This window comes from Echeneis naucrates, chromosome 22 (genome assembly GCF_900963305.1).
Source record: "Echeneis naucrates chromosome 22, fEcheNa1.1, whole genome shotgun sequence".
In the NCBI taxonomy this organism is placed as follows: Eukaryota; Metazoa; Chordata; class Actinopteri; order Carangiformes; family Echeneidae; genus Echeneis; species Echeneis naucrates.
In genome coordinates this window covers 19406747-19420761 of record NC_042532.1, presented here as the reverse complement: position 1 = coordinate 19420761, position 14015 = coordinate 19406747, and the positions used below count along the sequence as shown (strand labels likewise).

The 14015-nt window shown below is 43.2% G+C and overlaps 1 protein-coding gene across 3 annotated transcripts in view; it reads left to right on the top strand.

The window, feature by feature from the left end:
* Window positions 1-14015, top strand: part of atrn (attractin) — a 103747-nt gene that overhangs the window by 86501 nt on the left and 3231 nt on the right. For all 3 annotated transcript variants that reach the window (XM_029493620.1, XM_029493622.1, XM_029493621.1), the window contains 2 exons: window positions 3821-3928; window positions 12418-12532. In XM_029493620.1, the coding sequence (XP_029349480.1) occupies window positions 3821-3928; window positions 12418-12532 (223 nt within the window). The remainder of the gene's footprint in view (window positions 1-3820; window positions 3929-12417; window positions 12533-14015) is intronic.

Sequence of the window (14015 nt, the reverse complement as noted above, 5' to 3'; positions counted from 1 at the left end):
AAAGGTGTTTGTTTGAAACGATAACAGCAGGAAAGCTGAAAGTACAGATGATGGAAGAAAAGCGACGGATAATTCATGTCAGTCACTTTTCTCTCTGTTCAGTACCTTTAAGTTTCCTCAATCAGAGGTTTTTAATGATTTAAGTTAGAGAACAGCTGTGAACTCAGCAGAGCGTTTAGCAGCAAACGGGCCAGATGTTTTCTCCAGGAACTGGTGGAGACCAAAAAAGAGCTCCGTCTCCGTCTCAAGTTCATCGCAGATAAAAGTGGATCTCTGAATGAATTTCTGAAGGTTTGTTTGAAAACCCAGCTGGTATCTCACACGTTTCACTTGATTATGTTTGGACAGTTGTGTGTTTACAGCCAGTTGTGCTGTCTCTGTGAGCAGGACAACTGATGCGGACGGCTTTGACTCGTAAAAATATTTCAGAAGATGAGTTTGTGAAAACACAACGTACAACTCACACACTTACCTTACAAGGAACTGGTCTTAAATTTGATTGAAGCCAATTTTTTATTTTTTTATAGTACTGCAGAAAGCTCTCATCGTTCAGCAGTACTCGGTATTGATTGAGTACAATTCTTATTAACACGGCAGAAATATGTGATTGTGAAAAGAAGACAGCAGTTCAGCCAAATGTGGCTGTTAAAATAAAGGTAACTTGTTATGTTAGACAGAGAGCATGCTGTTGGCTGAGAGGCCGAGGGAGGTCGGCTGGATCTATAAAGTTTGTTTATTGCAACATTCAGATGCTTCTCCATCTGCTTTTTATCCACTAAATCAGCTCTGTTGCTTTGTGCTGCTGAAGGCGCTCTGCTTATGAAAGAGGACGCTGCCTGAATGCAGATTCTCACCTCCTGCATGACGCTTCCACGCTGCTGCTGCTTCAGCATGAGAGATGATTCCACCAGAAATTCATTATGGATTTCATTACTTTACTCCGACTGGAACCTGATATGTAGCAGGAGCATTGAATTTAGATTTTGGCTGGGCAGTAAATTACAGATGACATTGTTACTAAGTTAGTGTAGTTAAGTGCGGTAACCAAAGCAGGGTTAGCATCTTCTGTTCCTTCTTTGACAAACTGGGACTGTTCATTTGTGTTTCCGTGTGTGTCTGAGTGCGTGATTCAGCTCTTTGTGTTGGGACTCATTCACACTAAAATTGCGTTATTATTTTACAGTCAAAATTCACAGTTAGTATTCATAGAGCCTGTCTCTGTTTTTTTCATTTGTTTCTTCGTGTTTGAAGTGAGAGTTTTTATTAAACCCTCTCTTGTGCTGTATCTGCTCCACAGTGAGCTTCTGTGCTGCTTCTACCACCAGCTTTATTCCACCATTCGCTGTTTATCAACTTGTAAATCTGCTATTGATGTTCTTTGACAAAAGTGCCTTGAGTTTATAGGAAGTCTTTTGAAATGTGGCTGCAGAAAACACACCGAGACGAGCGTTACTCATGACGACCGGCTGGCTATGTGGCAGAAATAACAAGCATGAACCGTGAAACAGCAAAACATAAGATCAGTTGGATTGGGTTTATACCTTGATTGATCGATAGATAAAAACAAACATTTTGGTGTTCAGTTTGTTTCTTTGTTTTTTAAAATGCACCCTAAAATGCAGCCTTTCATCAGTACGTCAGTTAACACATACACAAATACACAAAGCAAATCAAATGGGCCCTAAACTGAACCTTGAAGTCCTCCAAATGCGATCAGGGCAGAGCTGAGGAAACGGTTTAACAGACTGTTTGAATAGTCTGTTAAATAGGAGCCAGACAGCTGTTTGGATGTCAAACAAGCAGAACGTAGCCCACGCTGAGGTCTAAAAGAATGAAAACGTCATGTTTACGAAGACTGCAGTTGGTCCTGGGAGGGTTTGGAAAGAGAGAAGAGCGCTCTCATCAGATCCTGTGAGCCATAAAAGCTGATGATGTTATTGTCTAAATAAGATGGCAGCTGTATCCAAACAAGTTTTCAGGTAACGGCTCCCTGTCTCTTCCATCAGGTGACATTAAACCGGCTCCAAACGATCCGGGTACTTCAGAAATAGTTCCAGCTGCTGTGGAAATGAATCACCTGTTTCTTGTTTGGTCAGCAAATTTAAAAAGTCTGATGGTAATCTTAACTCCTAAGAAATGCCACAAGCTGTGAGGCACCATTTTATCTTTTATTTTTGTTTTGGATGAATCTGCCAATTACATTTTTACTTATTTATTTTTTTACCTAAAATGTCATGAATAATGGCAAATTATCTCTGATTTTATCCACAGGAGCCGTCAAAAACATCCAGAAATTGGTTTTATTTTCATTATTTCAGCAGCTTTAATTACCAAACAGTTATTTCCTTATCAAAACTAGTTGAAAGGGTTTTCTTCCTCTGATTTAGAAAGGCTAAATAAAAAAAAAACAAACCAAAACCTTCAACTAGCTGACCGATATCTAGGTCAGTTTGAAAACACCTCACTGTTCGAGGTTTCCTGGTTTTTTTACAGACAGCTGAGGGCTTACTGGCTGCGTCACTGATTTAATATTTACTTATTTAATCTGCAGCAAACAATGCGAGTCCCCCTCCCCCAACAAAAATCATCTTAAAAGTAGGAACTTCAGTCAAAGAGTCGCCCAGCTGGCAGGAATCTAATGATCCGGCTCGGCCCACAAAGACGATCCAGGACACCAGATTTCAAACTTTTTCAGTTTTTTTTTCCTGCTCTCGCTCAGATTTTTCGGTGTTTGGTTAGGACGTGATCATGAGATGTCACAGGGCAGGCAGTGCTCAACAGATTGTGTTGACTCAGAGGACGACACCCCCCCCCCAGGCGGTGACAGCGTTTGTTTCTCTACTCCGTCAGCTGCAGACACATCGCCGTCTTTCCTCAACCTCCCCTTCCTCTTATTCCGTCTTCCCCCTCCTTCGCTCTCATAATCACCTCCATCCTCCTCTTCCCTTAGCCAAGGTCTCTGCTATAAATCAGGCCAAAATGAGACTGTGTCTCCACATTGCAGTGGTGCTGAGTCACTAAGTACATTTATTCACGTACAGTTTAAGGGTACTTCTGCTTCACCTGATTAATTCCATTATAAGCGCCGCCACATTTGAACAGAAACTGGGAAAAGGTCTGCAGTATATTCATCTCAAATCACACAAACTTCCATTTTTACCGACAGTAACATAGTTGAAATATTCCCACTTCAGCTGTATACATAACTCCACAATTAATGTGTTCGTATTAACTTCTTAGTGTGTTGAGCGAAACACAAACCAACGATTAACTGATTCATGCATAATGACAACGCTGAAAGTGAAAGCTGCTGCTCGTAAAAAAGAACTGACAGCTCTACAGAACGTTTCAGGATCTACAACTCAATGACTTTTTTTTTTTTTTAACTTCATGGTTTTGATTGAGTCTCACCATCAAATTCAATTTCATCTGAGGCTGATTTCTCTTGGAGACAGAATTTGAGAGGGATTGCCTGTTAAATCATTTATCAGGAGAATAAACCGAAGGAAAACCTCTCATTGCCAAATGACAATGTGTTGTGTTTCCATCCTGTTTGAAAAAATCCAAGTGGTCAAAAAGTAATAAAACCGGGTGGTTTCATGTTTAAGCACATTTTATTATTAACATTTGTACACCAATGAAGTAATTTTTTTACTTGTACTTGCCGCATTTAACATTTTCACATCTTTACAGCCATCATTATTGATTTCAAAATGTGTGCGTTCTTGTTGTTAAATTTTTTCAGACATGTCACACTGAGCAGCAGACTGTCTGTTTACCTGTAATGACCTTCGCACTCCTTTTCCTTCCTTTTCCCTAGCAACTGCTGAGGGAGATGCAGCAGATGGCGAGCCGGCCTTTCGCCACCATCAACGTTGCCTTGGAGACGGACGAAGAGCCGCCTGACCTGATAGGAGGAAACGTCAAGGTGAGAACAACCTTTTTTTTTTTTAGCGGTCGCCACCACACAGGACACATCCACTTCTGTTGGGGGGGCCAAGAGGGCCACAGGCTGGGAGTTCATCTCTCATCAACACTGTGACTCCTCCTTCCATAAGTGGGAGCTCCGTGTAGCGCCTGCAGACGGTGGTCATGTTTCACTCCGAACTCTTTACGGTGGTTTCATCATTTTTCAGCGAGCCACAGACTCTAAATGGAGCTCAGTTCGGGGGAGATTTGGACGTGCAGTGCAGGTCTTTACGCCTAATGAGGGTCAACGCTGTGTACATTTGGTGGGACTGTGTGAAAGCCGGATGATGATGAAAGTGGGCTGCTGATGAGCCGCACGGCACATTATACCAGTTACAGCCAGTTATTGTGGGTAGGCAGTGAATTCTAATGGGAATGAATTCAGTTAACCTCGGAGTTAAACACATGCAGATGAGAGTACGGTAATGCAGATTAAGACTCATCTTAGAAATAAGCAAAGAGTTTTTGTTCCAGAATTAAGATTTTCTTCATTTTGAATGGATAAATAAACGCCTACTTGCAGTAAATGTTTGCTGCTGGCATGAAAACAAAGACCATTAAGGGGCACTATTAAAGTCACGATTCATCTTCGAAAACAGTCTCAGTCTGCTGCATCGAACCATCTGTGTCTCTCCAGTTCTGACGGTAGGAAGTTCTGTCAAAATAGAGCTTGTTGGAATAAAGCCATTTATATTTGAGTACAACATAGAGAGGTCTGTTTTAAAGAGGGGAGCTGTGGCTCTAAAACGCCGTCCCATCCTGAGACTGTTGTCTCAGGATGGGACATCACCAAGACACATTTTCTCATCAGTGTTGGTGTCTGGCTGTGCAGAGGTTTGGAAACATTTAGTGGAAACTTTCTTTGTAACCAAAGCAGATGAACTAAACTTTTGTTTGTGCTGCAGAAAGCAGAAAAAAAAAAAACACACAACTTTTTCCGAGCTACTCAGGATAATACAAAAGCTTCACTGAGCATAGTTTCTGGAAACGATCTCTTAGCTGTCTTTGAATAAGAAAACTCAGTTCATCTTACATGGATTTATTCAATTATCATTGCAAAGAGAGAAGGACACACATTAAATGCCAGGAAGCTTCTGATTAAGAAACAAGACACATCACATTTATACAGTGAGGAAGAGAAAAATACTCTGCAGCATAAAGTAGAAATATCTGCGGTGTGCTTGGTGGAGAAGAATCGAAGGATGTTGGTACAGTGTGAAAGGGCTGAATAACAACAGTGGTGAGAATGAAACCAGACAAAAGACGTATTTCTGCCACAGGTTAGTGCAGCCTTTAAATGCTCCTTAGTTTTCAGGCAGAAATCAGAAAACCTGGGCAAATAAAATCTAAATTACCTGCAGCATCACACACTACTCAACATTAATGACTTCATTTTGTGATTTTTGACAAATCCCACACAACAGCTGCTGGACGTTAAAAGTATTTTGGAGCGCTCCTGTTAAATTCTCCTTAAAGACTTCACTGCGCTGCATTAACGCCGTTGGACGGAGAAGATCACAATTGATGCAGCAGAGCCGAAGTTATTGTCTTTTTTTTTTTTTTATTATTATTCCACACCTCCTCCTTCCTCATCAAAACTTTGTGCCAACAATCCCCACAAGTGAGCTACGACACCGACCATTAGGAAAATATGTACTGAGCTAATAACTAAGGACTAACTCACACTACAGGCTCAGAGTTCGTGTCCGAACTGACGCCCACAGATTGTGACTGCAGACTGACTGCAGGACGTTTATCAGGTCGAACAGCTGCAGATTTTAATGCAGAAATTGTGCAGACAGTCAGCAGCAGAGAACAAACTGCAGGTTCACACGGGTTCACCTGCGACAGCACAGAATTATAGGGCCGTACCTGCAGGGTGGCCCGGGGCCCCTCCAGCTCTGACAGGGGCCGTGCATCTCCGGGGCTCCCGCTCTCAAACACAAGGTTACTACCAGCAGGCTGCAGGGCCCCTCGGGAAGATGAGCCGCTAATCAGACTCCGACAGGAATTATCCTTCATCTGTCCTCAGCCCTGATTTTACTCTTCTACTTCTGAGTTCCTGTTATTTTTTTGTGTCCTCTTTAAATTCTCCATTCTTCTTGTATGTCAGTCCCATCTTCTGTTTTTAATTCCTCTTTTCTTCTATTGCTGTTTCTCAGCTTCTTTTTTTGTTTTGTTTTTCAACTTCAATCTTTCTGCTCGTTTCTTTTTCATTATCTTTCTCCACATCTCCTCGACTGTCACTGTTTCTGTTTTGCTCTCCCCTCGTGGTGTTTATCAACTCTTTTCTTTTCTCCTCTTTTGTCTTAACTCTTCTTTGAATCCTTTCTCTGTATCTCTTTTGCTTCCTCTTTCATCGACTGTCTAACATCCTTACTCCGCCACAGTGTTCTCCTCTAATTTACTAGCACTTTACTGATCCTATCAGATGTCTGGGTTTCTGGCCTTATCTGCTGGTTGTGGTGTGTGCGCCATTGTGTCCTCCTGCATGGTTGTGTGGGCGTTGGGAGTGTGCACAGGCATCATGCTGTTGTGTGGAAAGAAAGGATGCAGCTTGCTGTGGAAATCAGGCGCCCCTTCGCCGCCTCCTCCATTTCTGCTTTACCTTTTCTTCTCCCACCTCTACTCTACTTTTCTTCCATTCTTCCCGGGCTACTCTCCTGCAGCCCAGCAGCAGAGATCCAATTTAGATCTTGGTCCTCAGCTTTCTGTGCCTTCAGCAGCTCAGACGGTGAGCACAGCCTATCCTATCTCCTCCCGGCTCAGATTGAGCGACTCGGAGCAGCTTCTTCCCCTTGTTTCCTTGCTGCTTTATCAGGATGCTACAGTGCTGTATTAAGACCCAGGATCAGAGCATACAGGGGGCCAGGCTCCGCACGGTGAGCTGAAGATCATTAAAGTTGTTTATAGCCTCAGTGGGAAGTCCAAACTTGCTCCAGCGATGAGATATATTCACTCTGCTTCTGCCAAATGGAGCTTGTGAGCCCAGTCTCGCAGGCAGATGATTACCTTTGTGACGCCTAACGCTCTGCTTTTATTTATAGACGCCATGGGACAGGGAGAATCAGGACAAATTAGGGGAAGGGGTGTAGCTCTGCTTTATCAAACATGGTGGTGGTGCACCATTAGGTCTCTGGCTGCTTTTTAGACTGATTGTGCGATTATGATAACCTTAAGCTGCGTCAGTGGAAGTCACACAGGAAAAAAATGAGTAAGGTGAAAGGTCAGAATGCCAGAGACATGCGTAGTTATGGTCATTTCTCAGATATCAGACTTCATAAATTCTGAATCTGTTTTGTTGGGGTGCAACAGATGACACACATAAAAGTTTTATTGATACTCTACATAAATTACCCATCTAGCATGAGTAGTGTGTTTGTTGTGTCTCTGGGTTACTCAGGAAGAGGCGTCCATGGCTGTTTGTTTGTTTGTTGTTTTTTTAAGCAGGAAAGTTTGCAGTTATGCAGTAAGTCCCAGGATGTTGCTGAAGATGTCAAATCAAATCAAATCAGATTTATTTGTATAGCGCCAAATCATAACAAAGTTACATCAAGGCACTTTACATATAGAGCAGAGTCTGGACCAAACTCTTTAAAAAATGATTTAAAGAGACCCAACAGATCCCCGATGAGCAGGCACTTGGCGGCAGTGGCGAGGAAAAACGTGGCAGCATCAAAGACACAGTTTGTTCTGTTTGTCTGCAGTCATCACAGATCAAGCTTCTCCCCTGTTGCACATTTTCACGTTTCACTGAAGTTTCTTGGTTCCACAGATCAGCAGACTGTCATGTTGGGTTACATTACAGATTGATGAGTTTTGGATAAACCCCAACAAAGATCACATCATCCTCACTTTAGATTTCTCTTTCCAGTGAAATCACAACTGAGCGATAACTTCCATTTTGCCCTGGTTATCTTCATTTCCTGTAGTGTGTACTTTTAAATGTGTTGCAATGTGATGTTTTTAATTAAAGGCTGACAAAACATTGTCTTGGCAAACAGAAGCCAAATGAATGAAAGCTCATCAAAGTTGGCTCAGTGGAAGCAGCTGTACCTGGTGAGTCATACCAACAGGGAGTTTCGCTGTTGTCACTGGGTGGGGGGGGGCTCACCTCCTGACTGCTGCTGAAGCAGAGATGAATGCAGCGGATGAAAGCGTAGCAGCATGCAGCTACAGTGTGTGTGTGTGTGTGTGGTTCACAGCGATCGTACGTGCTGGGCTAATTACTGGAGGTAATTGAACAAAACCGGTCGCTGCTCTGCCTGGCCAGTCTAGATAACTCTCCAGTGGAGGTTGGGCAGGCGGGAGTGGAGGGGAGGGCTTCTGCGCTCTAAAACAAAGGCATCTTTTGGGGGAATGTTATTAACACACAGCCTCTGAAGAAGACTGCAAGCAAAGACATTACCTTTGGGGAACATCTGAGGCAAAGAGGAAAAATCACATGCATAAAGAGTTTAAAAGGACGGATAATTGAATTTTTCAAGGTGTTTTGTTTTGTTTTTGCTGCTTTAATTACTGCACAGGCCAAAAATAAAATGGACATGTGTGTTGAAGGAGATAAACCGTGTTCTATGGGGGGTGCACGCTGTTGTTTTTGTAAAAATGGAAAGTGAAGTGGTTGGCCTGCGCGCTCAGGCTGAAATTGAGGTTGTGAATTGGATATAATAGTTGTTCTGATGAACTCTCAATGCAATCGATTAGGAAATGAGTTTGTTAAAATCAAAATGATCCCGCTGTCACATCCTACATCAGTCCAACTACAGGCTTCTACAACATCCAAATTTATTTGCAGTGCCTATTCCCTCTCTAGTTTGAATGAGATGCTGTGTTCGAAAATGAGAAATGAGAGTGTAAACAAACGAGAACCTAAGAGCAGCTCGCAGCTGCTGCAGTGGAAATTGGATTTGGCAGATGAGTTTGTGACAGCCCTAAGCTGTAAAATTAAAAACTGCCAGTCTTCTTCCTTTAGTTATTTGTTTCCTACACACAGAGTACAGATGTGCTCAGGTTATCACAGGCGGAACTCATCTTTCCAATTGTAAACATGCTGGATGAGAAATCCATTTTGCTTGAGGGAAAAACAGACTCATGGTCCAGAGCAAACCAGGCTTGGTCGGCCCGCTTCAGGCAAGGCCAAAATAATAGTTTCATCTTTTCTTGTACCCGGAGATCTAGGGGCAAAATTATCCAAGTGTGACATTCTACCACATAAAGTTGTATTGGAACAGCTGTCAGTATTTTTATTTCCCATTGCACAGTAATCCACGTCATGGTATAGAAAACGGAAAGATATGATCCTTACACAGAGAGCTGGGTTGTCTCCTCACGCTCTAACGTTCTGTGGCCCTGAGGAACAGTATTGGCTTTGACTGCAGTCAAATTGAAAACAAAATGGTAATTTGCTCTCTTACAGTATTTAATGAGGATATTTTCATCTGCGTGCCTTAAAGAAGCTTCTGTAAAGAGCTTCCAGAGTGAGAGAGCAGCCCTGACAAGTTCTCACAGGGTGAAGTGGTACAGAAGAAAAATGAACAGCCACACAATGAATCCTGGCAGTGATGTCCACAGCAGTTTGTAGTTGTGTTGTATTGTGTCATTGTGGCAGGTGTTTATACTGACAGAGGGGGCAACACAACCTCAAGCCTGTAAACCCGATTGTGTCCTTCAGTTCCGAGGTTCACGTCTCCGTTAGACTGGAGTGCCAGCTGAAGCTTTTGGGACGAATGTCCCAGTCAAATGACCTTTATGTCATTTATTTGCTGCATTTTAAATTATAACTAAATGCTAGAAACTACTTTGGCTGACAGTGAAATGTATTTATTTATTTGTAAATATGTATCAGAAGAGGCTTTTTTCGTTGATTCACTTCAGTATGTGTCACAATGGACAGACTGTGAAGCCTTGTGGGACAAACTTAATTTGTCCTCCTTAAATAAACTTGGGCCTGACAGCAGAAACAAAGTTAATCAATGTGGGAGCTGAGGATATAAAAACAGTAACCAAAACTTTTCTTCGACGTCCCGTTTGTTTACTGTAATCGCGCTCATTTCTCAAAATCAAAGGCACCTTCTTTATGATTTATTGAGCTTCACACAGCCCTGCTATCCAAATATGTGTCTTGAGTATTCGAGTGCTTGTTATGTTGTGTGTGTTGCTGTTGATTCTGCGGCTGGCTTGACTGCAGTGTTTCCAGCAGCTCACTCTGACCTGCTACCAGCTCATTTGTTTGCAGCTGAACTATTCCCCCGTCAGCTCTTAGGGGGCTGTAACAGTGTGTGTGTGTGTGTGTGTGTGTGTGTGTGTCCAAGATCAACACAGCCAAAAACTGCCACAAGCTCAGGGGGCATGCACACAAATAACACACACACACACACTGCAAGCAACCTCTTAATAACCTTTTTTGTCTGAAAGTGTGTGAACAGCCAGTTCAGAGCTGCATTCACTCATTTATATAATCTGCTCACAGATAGAGAATATTTAACATTATCCATCTGTTACAATCAGGACGTCTCGACTGCATATTCTAAATAACAGGACTATTACTGAGAGAGCTGCAAGCTAACCGACCCCGTAGACACCGTTTCTCATCAGATAAGTCCCTGAACTTTCTGCTGTGTGTGTAGACTGACAGCCTCCGAGCAGAGCCCGTTACATTACCAAGTCACTTTCCTCACATGATGATCAGTTTGGCTGAAAGGTGGAAAATTTAATGTCTGTCTGATGATTATTGTGCGTTTCTGCTGCTCTGTTTCTCTTCTGTTATTGAAAAGAGTGTTTGCATTGTTTCTTTTCCTCCCACAGTTAAGACGTAAAGAAAGAAAGCAAACTTTTTATAGACTGATCTGACATTAGACAAATCCCCCTCCAGGCCTGAAAACTGGCTCATTCACACGATTCACAGCACATTTTGTTGCTGTTTATTGAGCTGATTTTATTTCCTTGTGCATTAGAGATGATAATTAAATTAGAAATTTGTTGCAAAGGCTGCAGTCTGGTTGCAAATAGCGGCCTCTCCCAAGTTTCTTTAAACAGTAATTTACTTCCTGCAAACTTTCTGTGTCCTCTCTGGTTGTTTGATGCTCAGGTCCACGTGACACGTTGAGAGTTGGCAGTTTTGTGAAAGCCACATTTACCCAGAATACCTCTGTTTGTGTTGATCCATGTTTAAAGATGAGCCCGTATTCAGGCCTAAGACAGTAGAGCCCAGCTGGTAAAGCTGCAGTCGCGGCTTTTGCATTAAAGTGATCCTGAAGCTTGCTCAGATGAAGAAACGGCGTTGTGAGGCGTTGTGAGGCGTTGTGAGTTGTGTTGTGGAGCGCAGATGGTGGAGGCCAAAATGCCCTTTTCTGTCTATTCTGCCCTGAACACAGCCGGCTAAATGGGCACGATCTAAACAAGCAGACGCACAACAACATAAACAAATACAGAATCCCCCTCAGTTACAACATCAGCCTCAATGAAAAAGCAGTCACACCCAAATACACACACACACACACAACCAGAGGCAACCAGAGGCAACCAGGTCTTTGTGCCACTTCCCCAGCTACCTGTGTGACAGCCTGTGGAGCCTGCTGCTATGAAAGGTAAGCCTCAGAGAGAGCGAGCACAGAATAAATGTGTAAAATGGGTCAGAGCCTGAATATCATTACTGCCCCGCTCCCTGTATGTGGGGGTAAAGAGAGAGAAGCTGTGATGAATTTATGTGTGAAAGGCAAAAAGTGTGTGTATGCTGTGAGGGATTTCTGTGTGCATGTGTCACACTTGAGTGGTATTGCTACTTGGGGCATTAAGCTCAACCCTCCAGAGTATGGAAACCAGCGTGAGAAGGGATTGGACTTGTATGTTCAGAAGTGTGTGTGTGTGTGTGTGTGTGTGTGTTGAACGGCCGTCACAGGAGTGTGTGAAACCACGCCAAGGTCCAGCTCAGGAATTTGAAGCACACAAAGAGAGAGACATTGGAAAGCATCAGCATGCAGGTGAGGTGGCGGCATTATCCATATCCTCAGCCGAAGTAAACCCATGAATATTGTAGGAGACGAGCAGCAGCAGGAACAGATCCAGCCAGTGTTTACAGGGAGGAAACTCATCCCACATATGGATGTGCTGCTGATAAACAGGAGATATTGGTATTAGGGAGTCACGTTTGTCAGGCAGCCTGCGGCGACAGGAGTGCACCGCCAGCACCGCCAGCACCGCCACTCAGGCTTCCAGCCGCGGCCCACGCTGCACACAGGCAGCATCGTCATGAAACTGTGAACAGCGGGGTATTTTTCTGGGAGGGTCCAAACTGTGTCCACAGATCAGCGTGGGGATGAAAGCATCTCTTTCTGGCTGCTGTGCATGTTGGTGACACAGAAAGAACTATTACAGCACGTCTGTGAAAATGTTGTTCATCAGCATTTAGCGTGTGATGTGTGGTATTTATTTTTTCCTGTCTTTCCACAGTCTGTCCCGAAACCCATCGCCCTCGAGCCCTGCTTTGGCAACAAAGCAGCCGTGCTCTCCATCTTTGTGCGGTTACCCAGGGGCACCGGCGGCATCCCTCCTCCAGGACAGTCTGGTAAGATACGGCAGCTCAATTCACCTGTTTCCTTTCCTCGCTGTATCCATCTTTGTTCGATTGTGCTGCACTTTCTTCCCAAGCGTCTCCTTGATCTGCCTCGCATCCTGCTTCTCAGCAAACTCGAGTTATAGTTGGAGAGAGACCGTTCCGAGCCCGACAGTTACCTCCACTAACTTCTTTCACTTTATTCTATTTTCCTCCCTCGTTGGCTTGTTTTACGGCACATCCCACCAGGAGTTTTAGAGTGTGCTCATCGAAAAGTAGATAAAACTGCAAATAGGGGTTTCTAGTCTCAATCAACATGGAATCTTCTTCCTCCTAAATGAGTAGATTCAGCTAAAACACTACTGAGGACACTGAGACAGAATCTGCTGAGTCTCAGATCAAGTTAAATACAAGGTTGCATCATAATCACACCCACAATTTAATTTTTCTCCTATTCATCTGTTGCTCTCGATGGAAAAACTAAAAATAGAATTCAAAGAGATTTGATTGTGACTTTCTGTTAACAACTTGAACCAAAGAGTTGAAAAAGAGAGAATCTGTGCAGGCGTTGTCATCTCTTTGCTTTCTTTCTCCCTCCACGTTACATTTTCAGATTGGCCCACTCTGGAAAGCTAATTGGAACAAAACACTCCTAAACAAAAATGGACTCAGGATCAAACACGTTTTCAGACAATTTCAGATGTTGGCGGCTGAGTTAGTGGGCAACTGCCGTGAGCTCTTTGGCACCCAGATTAACAGAATATATTCAATTATACCATAAAGTAAAGTGGATCCTGGATTATAACCGAATGTTTCGTGTTGTTTGTGTTGAAAATAGTCTCAGATGATGCAACTTCCTGCATAAAGTTTTTTAACAGAAATGAACAGGGAGAAGAGTTGTGGTTGATTTTTGGAGTTATAATGAATCTGGAACCTTCACCCTTGTGTTTCCACTGTGCTTCATGAGAACCTGAGAGCTACAGGAATTCATACGTAACACATCTCAGGTTTTATCTGACCTTAGTGGTTTCTGAGGGCAACACCAGTTCTGTCAGTTCGGACATTGCATGTCAATCACACATTCTCACACTGAGGCTTGTGAGAAATGTTTTTATGTTGAGAAACGCTGAAGCGTCAGACAAAGACTGATTTAATCAGTGTAAATTAGATAAATCGTGATATTTTCTGCTTCACTTCGCCTCTTTCTTTCTTCCCTGTGGTGAAATCCCCTCCTCATCCTTCTGTCTGCTGGTTGTCCCGTCGCTGCATTAAGCGTCTCCTCTCCCTCCTGCTCTGTAAAATGTTTGGCTCCTCTTGTTGCTCTCACCTTTTGTTGTCTTCCTTCTGCAGGGAAAGTCACGTGCTCACTTCCCTTTCCCGTCCGTCCTTCATCTCTTTTCTTATCCTTGTTTCCATGACAGTGCGGAGGGACTCAGAACTCTGCTCTTCACACCTCCGACTTCTTCCTTCCTTTGTTTACTTCAAAGACAAGAAC